General features: G+C 40.1%; 1 protein-coding gene and 1 pseudogene across 2 annotated transcripts in view; one reads left to right on the forward strand and one right to left on the reverse strand.

Annotated features, from left to right (window-relative positions):
* The window catches only part of MBTPS2 (membrane bound transcription factor peptidase, site 2), a 45,986-nt gene extending 35,183 nt beyond the window's left edge, over positions 1-10,803 (reverse strand). Inside the window, exons 1-3 of one of the 2 annotated variants that reach the window (XM_040266663.1) lie at positions 10,598-10,803; positions 7,409-7,557; positions 5,364-5,571 (exon numbers count right to left, since the gene is read on the reverse strand). In XM_040266663.1, coding sequence (XP_040122597.1) covers positions 5,364-5,571; positions 7,409-7,557; positions 10,598-10,672 — 432 coding nt within the window. In that variant the 5' untranslated portion in view covers positions 10,673-10,803. The remainder of the gene's footprint in view (positions 1-5,363; positions 5,572-7,408; positions 7,558-10,597) is intronic. The other variant, XM_040266664.1, reaches the window with a different exon arrangement.
* LOC120882490 lies at positions 1,068-3,202 on the forward strand (annotated as a pseudogene).
* Positions 10,804-11,083: the final 280 nt, after the last annotated feature.

Below are 11,083 nucleotides of genomic sequence, written 5' to 3' on the forward strand. Positions count from 1 at the left end.
TGTCCATTCAGACCTATACTTTCCTTATCTCTGATACCTCTCTAAATTGATGTACTTAAGATTCTCATACATTTCCTCTATATCATAAATTATTCAGGTTATCTTACCTTTATTTCAAATATATCAGTAGGCTTGATCCAATAGGATATTGATTCCTTTTCCTTATTACGTCAGTGGGTTTAATAATGAAATAAGGTAAGGATTTGAGTATCTGACTATACCAACAGATGGTAGGTCTTATTTGCTGGCAGTGGTACTTGACTGCCCATCTGTCTCAGCCATGATCACACAGGGCATTAAATGTACCAGAATACTGATCTCTCAATAACATAGAGTGTCAGGTTTTTGGGAATTAATACTGAATGAGGCCATAGATAATTACAGAATAAACAGAAAGTTAGTTCTTTGAGCTACAAGCGCTCATATCAAAGTCAGGAGATATAACAAACCTAAACAAAAACATGCCAGGTAGATACACAGAGGGCAGTGGACTTCTTAATGGCTCCAATGCATGGCTCTCCTAACAGAGTCAATATTTTGTGAGCTCTATGAATAAGCAGAAAAGAAAACAAAAGAAATAATTTCTCCTCTAAATATCACTTTGCCATTCAGGTAATGACTTTTTTTGGACATGACACCAAAAGCACAAACAATAAAAGTAAAAATCAACAAATGAGATTATGTTAAACTCAAAAGCTCCTGTATAGTTAAAGAAACAATCAATGGCAGCCCACAGAATGTGAGAAAATTTCTGCAAACCATGTACTGGATAAGGGGTTAATATCCAAAATATATAAACAACTAACAAAAACAACCCCTTCCTCAACAATCTGATTAACTAGTTCCAAAGAAGATCTCAAAATGGCCAAAAGACACATGAAAAAATGTTAAACATTACTAATCATCAGGAACATGCCAATCAAAACCACAGTGAGATAACACCTCACACCTGTTAGAATGGCTATCATCAAGCAGAGAAGGATTTCCCTGGTGCTCCCAGTGCAGGGGTTCTGGGTTTGATGCCTGATCAGGAAACTAGATCCCGCAAGCAGAAACTAAGATCCTGCATGCCTCAGGTAAGAACTAGCACAGCCAAATAAATTTTTAAAAAAAAAAGAAAGAAGACACAACACATGTGTTGGCAAGGATGTGGTGAAAAAGGAACCCTAATGCACTGTTGGTGGAAATATAAATTAGTCCAACCACTATGGAAAACAATATGGAGGTTCCTCAAAAAGTTAAAATAGATCTAACATATGATCAATCAATTCTACTTCTGGGTATACACCCAAAGGAAATGAAAATATTTTGACGAGGTATATGCATATCTATGTTTATCACTTTGGCCACCTGATGTGAAGAACTGACTCATTTGAAAAGACCCTGATGCTGTGAAAAACTGAAGGCAGGAGAAGGGGACAACGGAGGATGAGATGGTTGGATGGCATCACAGACTTGATGGACATGAGTCTGAGTAAACTCCAGGAGTTGGTGATGGACAGGGAAGCCTGGCGTGCTACAGTCCATGGGGCCGCAAAGAGTGAGACACAACCGAGTGACTGAACTGAACTGATGTTTATCACAATAGCAAAGATTATGGAAATGACCCAAATGACCACCAATAGATGAATGGATGAAAACAATGTAGCAATATACATACATAATAGAATATTATTCATGTATGAGAAGGGAAGCTATCCTGCCATTTGCAACAACATGGATAGACCTTGACCACATGATGCTAAGTGAGATAAGTCAGAGAAAAATAAGTACTAAATGGTATCACTTACATATGGAATCTAAAAAAGTCCAATCTGTTAAAAAGAAAAAAAAGAGCATAAAATGGTGGTTACCAGAAGATAGGGGGTGCTGATAAGAATGAGCGTTTAAGGGTACAAAGTTGTAATGAGTGGCAAATAAGCCACAGAGATCTAATGTACAGTATAAAGAGTAAAATCAACAATACTATACTATAATAATATAATCTAATAGATATTGCTCCAATGGCAATATTACAATAAATAAATGTATGAAAGTAACATGGTGTATACCTTAAATTTACAAATTATAATATGTCAAATTTATCAAATAAAAAATTAATTTAAAAAGCTTGTTAGCTTCTTTGTTCCTGTGGATGATGCCACATAAGCATCACTGAAGTCTCCTCCACTACAGTCAAGTCTAAGTTGGAGTCTATCAAAGAGCCCAGAAAGCCTGTGGAAGCTCTTCATCAGAGGTCTGAGCTTTGAAACAACCAAATGTGAGTCTGAGGAGCCATTCTGAGCTTTGGAGGACACTCAGACTGTGTGGTAAGGAGGGGTCCACACACCAAGCACTCCAGAGGTTTTGGGTTTGTCACGTACACCACAGTGGAGGAGGTGGATTTGATTATGAACGTAAGACCACACAAGGTGGGTGGAAGAGTTGTGGAACCAAAGAGGGCTGTCTCAAGAGAAGATTCTCAAAGACCTGGTGCCCACTTAACTGTGAAAAAGATTTTTGTTGGTGGCATTAAAGAAGATAATGAAAACAGTGCCTAACATGTTATTTTGAACAGTATGGGAGGAAAAAAGTGACTGAGGCAACAGCAAAAAGAATGCCTTCTGTAACCTTTGATGACCATGACTCCGTAGACAAGATTGTCATTCAGAAATACCACACTGTGAATGGCCACAACTGTGAAATAAGGAAAACCATATCTAAGCAAGAGATGGTTAGTGCTTCATCCAGCCAAAGACGTAGATGTGGTTCTGGAAACTTTAGTGGTAGTCATGGAGGTGGTTTTGGTGGGAATGTCAACTTTGGTTGTGGAGGAAATGTCAGTGGTTGAGGTGGCTTCAGTGGCAGCCATGGTGGTGATAGATACGGTGGCTGTGAGAATGGCTATAATGGATTTGGTAATGATGGAAGCAATTTGGAGGTGGCGGAAGCTATGATGATTCTGGCAATTACAGCAATCAATCTTCAAAGTTTGGACCCACGAAAGGAGGAAACTTTGGAGGCAGAAGTTCTGGCCCCTATGGTGGTAGAGGCCAATAATTTGCCAAACCATGAAACCAAGGTGGCTATAGTGGTTCCTGCAGCAGCAGTAGCTATGGCAGTGGGAGGTTTTAATTACTGCCAGGAAACAAAGCTTAGCAGGAGAGGAGAGCCAGTGAAGTGACCAGGAAGCTACAAGTTACAACAGATTTGTAAACTCAGTCAAGCACAGTGGTGGCAGGGGCCTGCTGATTCGAAGAAGACATGTTTTAGACAATGCTCATGTGTATGGGCAAAAAAGAAAACCTCGAGGACTGTATTTGTGACTAATTGCACAAACTATTTTAGTTTCTAATCTGTGAGAAGTGTAAAGTATTTCAATAAAGAGTTTTAACATAGTTTTTTTTGTACCCAAGCTATTGATTGCCTAATGTAATAGTCTGATTATGATGCTGAATAAATATCTTTTAAAACAAACAAACACCCCCCCCCCAGAAAAAAAACTCGTTAAACTAAAATAAAACTAAAAAGCCGCAGGAAAAACAAAAAACAAAAAACCTTTTCCTATTCTAATCCTAGCAGTCATAGGCCAGTGATCATATTTCCTCTAAGCTTGCTTCTTTCTCTACTATCCTCTTCCTTGGCAAACAATAACCAATCATGTAGCCTGAGAGTCATCCTCAACTCCTTCTTCTCCCTCCAGCCTCACATTCACTTAATCACTGAGGTCTGAGAACTCCACTTCAGAAGATCCCTTGAATCCAGCTCTTAATTCTTCTTATCATTAATTCAGTTTAGATCTTTATAACTTCTGACATGAATTATTCCGAATGCCCTCTCAAATGGCCTCCTCATCTCCAGTGAAACCTTACTCCAGTCCATTTTGCATAGACTTGTTATATACAGATAAAATAAAAACTTTTTAGAATGGCCCTTCATAAACCAGACCCTGCCTCTATATCTCATCTTAGCTCCTATACGTTATACCTTCCACCATATATCTCTTAGATACAAGTAAAAGTTACTTTATAGTTCCTTGAGAAATTATTGGTAGAGAATGATGGAACCATCATTTACTAGCTGTGACCACAGGCAAGTGACTTAACAGCTCTGTGCCTCGATTTTCTCATCTGTGAATCAGGGATAACAACAATACTTACTCCTAGATTGCTATGAGAATAAAATACTGAATCACTATGCTGTACACCTGAAACTAACACAATTGTAAATCAACTATACTTCAATTTTTAAAAGTCACTAATTACTTCAGTGTTCTTGCCTGGAGAATCCCAGGGATGGCGGAGCCTGGTGGGCTGCCATCTATGGGTTCGCACAGAGTCGGACATGACTGAAGTGACTTAGCAGCAGCAGCAACAGTCTGTTACATTAAAAATGTAACATCCATGATTCATGGAAATGGAAACTGTTAATGAAAAAAATTTAAAATAAAAGGTATTTGGTGGTAAAGTACCCTTTCAAACTCTGGAAACATGAATTGATAGGGTATAGGTCTACACATGTTCTTTAAAGTGGGAATTATAATAAGTAGCTTACAGTCAAAGAAGTACAACTCAGTATATTATTCTTCACATCAAGAAATCACAGTGATCATTCAAAAGGTCTTTTACCTTTAATTAAAAGGATATTATTGCTTACAGTCTGAAAGCCATGAAGAGTAAAGGGGAACACTTTGCACAGGATTAAGATGCAATTTATTTCTACATTAAAGAGACTTTAAATCAGTATGCTTATTCCTTGACGGTAACAATTATTCAACACTTCAAGAAGACAACATGAATTACTAACTAGGTATAAAATAAGCTACAAGGATATGATTTACAACACAGGGAATACAGTTGATATTTTATAATAACTATAAATGGAGAAGGAAATGGCAACCCACTCCAGTGTTCTTGCCTGGAGAATCCCAGGGACGGGGGAGCCTAGTGGGCTGCCATCTATGGAGTCGCACAGAGTTGGACATGACTGAAGCGACTTAGCAGCAGCAGCATAAATGGATTACAACTTTTAAAAATTGTGAATCACTGTATTGCAGGCCTATAACTTATATAGTATTGTATGGCAACTATATTTCAATTAAAAAAACAAATCTGCCCTGGGAAAAAAACATGAATTAAATCTAATACTTGTGTAATTGTTCACAGTCTTGGTGCTAGTTCATTTGTTCTATTATTACTATTCCTACTCTTCCCCAATTCTTTGGTATATTCTCACTAATGATTTTGTTTAAGCAACTAATTTGAGAGATTGTAAGACTTTTGATATATTTTCACTATATTATGGATAGGAATTATGCTATCCAGAAGAAATATATTATATCTATGTTTCAACAAAGCTACTTAGAGCAGTCATAAGGCACTTACCACAACTTGGAGCACCTGTTCATTGTAAAGTGAGGAAGAGGAGGAGGAAGAGGAGGAAGAAGAGGAAGAAGAGGAAGAATGGGAAGAGGAGGAGGAGGAGGAATAAGAGTCAGCCATCATTTGGCCTAAAGTCTGTATCAGCGTTTTCCCCAGAAGAAAAAAAGAGCTGAACATGGCAATTACGCCAAACACCATTCCAAAATTGAACCTGTCAAGAGGAAAAAAAATTACATAAATGTACAGTCCCTCACAATCCACGGACTAAAAAATATGTTAACCAGCCACATTTCATAGCTTCAAAACAATGTCTAAAAATGTCAATAACTCTTGCTTTGTTTTCCTACCTGAACTTCAGATACTTGACTGAAGCACAGGTACTTGGCTCTTTAAGCAGTTCTAATTTACAATTCTCTCATAACTGAAGGGGGCTTCCCTGGTGGCTCAGTGGTAAAAATTCCACCTGTCATACAGGAGACGTGGAGTCAATCCCTGGGTCAGGAAGATTCCGTAGAGAAGGGCATGGCAACCCACTCCGGTATTCTTGTCTGGAGAATCCCCATGGACAGAGGGGCCTGATGGCCTACAGTCCATGGGGTCGTGAAGAGTTGGGGACGCGACTAAGCAGGCACAGCATGGCACATAACTGAAGAGGCTGAATGTTGTTCCCAATCATATTGTTTTTCTCATTTACATAGCATTGTTTTTATCTTATTCTCACATAGTTATGAAAGATCTTTGACATTATAGAAATCCATTCTTTTTTATCTACTGATTCTACTGTTTGGATTTTATTTTAGTTGAATTTTGTCATGGGCTTAAAATAGTAATGTTTTACAACTTAAGAACAGTTTCTTCTACTGTTAATAATTACAAGTCATTCTTCTATAGTTGGGAATAATCTATTACATTTTCTAACTTTTTGATAAGCTGTGTTTTTTCAAGGAACTTGTCCATTTCATTTAAATTGTCAAATTTATATGTATAGAACTGTTCACAATACCTTCATCTTTCAAAATGAGTCTCACTCCATGCTGTCATTGCTAAGGGCCTGGGTTCAATCTCTGCTTGGGGAACTATTAATAAAATCCCACAAGTTGTGTAGAACAGTCAAAATAAATAAAAGAGTCTCAGAATCTATAGTAATATTTCTTCCTCCAATTCTGATTTTTAGTTGTTTTCTTTTTCTGTGGATCAGTCATGGTACGGGTTTATCAATTTTACTAATTTTTTCAAAGAATCAGCTTTTGGCTTTGTTGATTTTCTCTACTGTATACTTTCTATTTCACTGATTTCTGCTCTTTATTATTTCTGTTTTGTCTGCTTTGATTTGCTCTTGCATTTTCTGCTTTTTGATGACCTCATTATTGATATTTAGTTCTACTCCAGCTGGAGCTAAATTTTTAACAAAAAGGAATTTAGACAAAGGCCCTCTACTCTCATACTAAAAATTCTTCAGCTACAGAAACTGTCAGTCTCTAGGGTGTCCCAGAGAGCATTATAAATCCCCTAACCATAAACACTATAAACTATGATTTTTTAAATATTTTAAATTAAAGGGATAGGCCTAGCATAGCCAGGGAGTCCAGGACCCTGCTGCGGCAATCTGGCTGGCGTTGGTTTGTGCATATGCCTTACAGGAGGATAAATATTTTGAATATCCTTCCTCTGGATGGGTATCACAGACGAAGTACAGAGGAAAGCCTGCAGACTTTTGGAAGCCCTATTACTCTCACAACCCTTGTTTCTACGTGTGATGATGGAGGAGAGAATTCTCTAAGATTGTTTTCCTGGTGGAAAATGCTCCGTATGTGTTTTGCCTTTCCATTGATGTATAACTTTCATGGTAAAATGTGTAAGTCTGAAGTGTACAGCTCACTGAATTTTTATGTATGTACGTACACCCATGTGTCCACCACCCAGATCAAGACAGATGGACAACATTTTAAAACTCAGTAAACTGAGAACGATGGAAACAATTCATTTAACATGTATTTCTCAGGATCACAATTACTAATTTAAACCAATAAAGAGAAAATGAAGAATACCACTGGTAAAGTATCCTTGCTTTCCGCCGTCCCCAACTATAAAAGGCACGATTGAAAACAGCAGTCTGCCATCTTATGTGAAAAGGGGAGATGCTCAATCCGTTGTTTTCCAGCCAGTCTTCATAAGAATGCTTAAAATATACAGATGACTGAGAGAGAAAGAAAAGTTCCACATCACTCAATTTGAAGAACAATTTATAATGTTTAAGAAAAATTTAAAAAAGAAGCTTTTCTACAGGAAAGCAAGATAGTGACTAATCAAATGTTTATAACTTTTAAAGCTTTACATTTATCTATTTTTTTCAGGCTATTAATGTGTAAGTCTTGGACTAGCTGGTCTGCTGAGCTCAGGGTCCGGCAAACTACGGCCCATGGGCAAAAAATGTTTGCTTAGAACAGCACTGTCCAAAAGAAATATAATGTGAGCTACAAGTGCAAGTCACATGTGCAATTTAAAATTTTCCAGTAGCCAAGAAAATTTAAAAGGCAAATAGAAACAGATTAATTTTAAAGTATTTTTAACTAAAAATAACCAAGATATTATCATTCAAAATATAATCAATATAATTATAGAAATATTTCACATTCTATTTGTTTTCTTACATATTTATGCACTCAGTCTTTGAAATTCAATGTCAAGTTTACACTTAAGAGCATATCTCAGTTCGGACTAGCCCCATTTCAAATGCTAGATGGCCACATGTAGTTAATGGCTACCACATAGGACAGCACAGGTCTAAAAGCCTTGTTACACAGCAAGAGGTCTTATGTTATAATTTAAAAAGACCCCAGCCGATCCAACAGAGGGGACAGGTTATTTGGAATCAGTGCTTTCTATACTCTCTTGAGCAACAACCCTAAGAACTTAGCCTGGATTTGACCATGTAAAAATACAAAATTTATCTAAAGTCATCTTAATCTCAGCAATTCCTTAACATTCTTTGGGGTTGGGGAGACAGCTGCTTATATGCAGCTCAACAAACAGTTTTATCATTAGGAACGTTTGAGGTCCTTGAGTAATGTAGGATTTGGGACAATATAGGGCTGCTTTATATACACTGCTACTGACCTCTTATCTGTTACAGTAATATGATAAGTATTTTGTCATATAGATGCCCATCCATTTGAGAAATTTCTGTCTCTAGAGGATATTTCAGTCTTATCAGTCATAAAATATGATCTGAGTGTGAATATAGGTATCTGTTTGCCTTTGGATCCATGTTCTCTGCTCTCAATCTTCAGGTGAAGTTTTAAACCTGTTTATTTTCTAGGACTTGGAAACGGAGAGTGACACACCCCTCCAAGTGTCTACTGAGGAAATCCTAGACAAACTATGGGTAAAACAGCAGACCAAGCTGGGAGCAGAGAAGCTAAAGGTGCAGGCTCCTAAAACCCAAGATTTCTCCATTCCCCAGGCAGATACTTTGAATGAGAGTTAGGACTTCTGCTCAAGGAATAGTGCTTTCTTAGGGAGTTAAGGGCTGTTACTGAACTTAAAGTGACATCCTGATCACCTCATACACTGGACTAGACTATAAAGGTTTGAAAAATTTACTTTTATTTTGGATTTCTGTCACATATGCAACATGAAATCATGTGTTTGTTTTTTCCAAACAACAAAATCACTGTGTAAATAAGCACTGGCATGCTTATGACATGCTAAGCACTATGCCAAATGTGTGCAGAGGAAGCACCTGGGGATCTTACAAGGATGCAGATTCTGATCCTGTGGGTCAGGAATGAGGCCTGAGAGTCTACATTTCTGACAAATTCCCAGATGATGCAAGTGCTGCCAGTCCTTGAATCTCAGCTTGAGTGGCAATGGGCTCTATGTGGATGAATAACATAATCCTCTCTACAATATCAGGAAGTCTTTACAACTATTACACCTATTTTAAATAGAGGAACAGAGAGAATTTTTGCCCAAGGTCACAATGGTTAGGAAGTGGCAAAGCCCAGCCCCGTGCTCTAAGGATTCTACTGTATTATCTTTACACTTTGCAAGTTTTGTTTCCCTGGTGGCTCAGATGGTAAAGAATCTACCTGCAATGCGGGAGACTCAGGTTTGATCCCTGGGTGGGGACGATCCCCTAGAGAAGGGAATGGCTACTCACTCCAGTATTCTTGCCTGGGGAATTTCATGGACAGAAGAGCCTGGCGGGCTACATTAGTCAGACATAACTGAGTGGCTAACACACTTTGCAAGTTTAAATGCAACAAAGTAACATTAAGTATCATTTCATTCTAACATTAAACTTAAAACACACTAAACTACAGTATTCTATTTAAAACGGTATTCATAACATGAAGGTTAGAACTAGTCATAATTGGAACTTTCATTAAATATTAGAGAAGTTACATGATTTCATTCCTCGCATACAATACCCCCACCCCCAATATGCAACTTCAAAGGGCTGCTTGAAGTCTGTGGTCAGACAATTAATATCCGATACCCAAGTAACTTAAGAATGGGCTGCGTACGAGCGGTCTGTGGCTGCGGAGGGGGACGGGTATTAAGTGGCGGGGCGGCGGCGGAGTGGGGAGGTTAGCGTGAAGAAACGGCGTCTAAGATACAAAGTAGAATTCGAGTAGTTAATAGTTATCTAAATCCTCGCTGCTTGTAAGTGCGGTCAGTTATCTAGCGGCATTGGCAGCAGTAAGGAACGGGTTAGAAATGCAGAATCTTAGGCCCCCGGCCTAGATCTGCTGAATCAGAATGTGCTTTTTAACCGGAACTGCAGACGATCGTACGCACTTTAAAGTCTGAAACCACTGATGTAAATCACACCTTGATTTACCAGACTCTCTGGAGAGTCGCGATCTTAAAGACAACGAGGGCAAACAATGCCTTTCTCAGGCAGACATTTTATTTTCCTCTCAGGGGCAGTGTGGTGGGGTTTGGCGAGCCCTCCTGAGCCCACTACCGGCGCCTCCCGGGCAGGCCCCGAAGGCTGCGGGGCCTAGGGAGCCCCGCAATGCGACCGCGGCTGCCGCGCCGGTCGCCACTCCCTTCCCGCAGCCAGCCGTGCTTTATTTACTCCACCGGACCGCGCGCCACGCGGAAGGCCGCAAGTGGACACGGGCCGCACGGCTTCCGTTCCGGGAGGCACAGGGCAGGGAAAAAGACCTCGGGTCCCGCGCCCTGACCCTGAGCACCACGGGCTTGGGCCTTAGGCCCGAGGCCCTCACCTTCAACACCAAGTCGGTCAGGTAGACGGCAGTCCAGCCGCCCACCACCACTACCACCAGCGATACCGGAATCATGGCAGCGGCGGGGGCAGCGCAGGGAAGGCGAGCGCCGGCGTCCTCCCTGCGAGCTGCAACCAGCTGACCGCGCGGCGCCTACAGCCGCAGCATCTGAGCAGGGACCAAGCTGCCACGGGTTCCCTTCTCGTAGTGGCCTCGTTTCCTTCCGGATCCTTCTGGTGGGACACTCGGCCCGCAATGCTCGCACCGGAAAAGTGCGCGGGGGCTTATTTTCGCGGAACACTTGGGCGCCAACAGTCTAGGCATCAGCTAGCTTACGGCTTTGAGCCCTCTAGCGATTTGTTAGTCTTTGGCCCTCCCTGCTGTCTGGTCTCCATTCTCTCTGGTTCTGGTCTGGGGTGTGTAGTTGCTTTTAATCTAGTGAGAGTTTGGGGTCATCCGAAATAATAATCGTCTCCGCCACTCAGA

This window comes from Oryx dammah, unplaced genomic scaffold (genome assembly GCF_014754425.2).
Source record: "Oryx dammah isolate SB20612 unplaced genomic scaffold, SCBI_Odam_1.1 HiC_scaffold_23, whole genome shotgun sequence".
NCBI lineage: Eukaryota > Metazoa > Chordata > Mammalia > Artiodactyla > Bovidae > Oryx > Oryx dammah.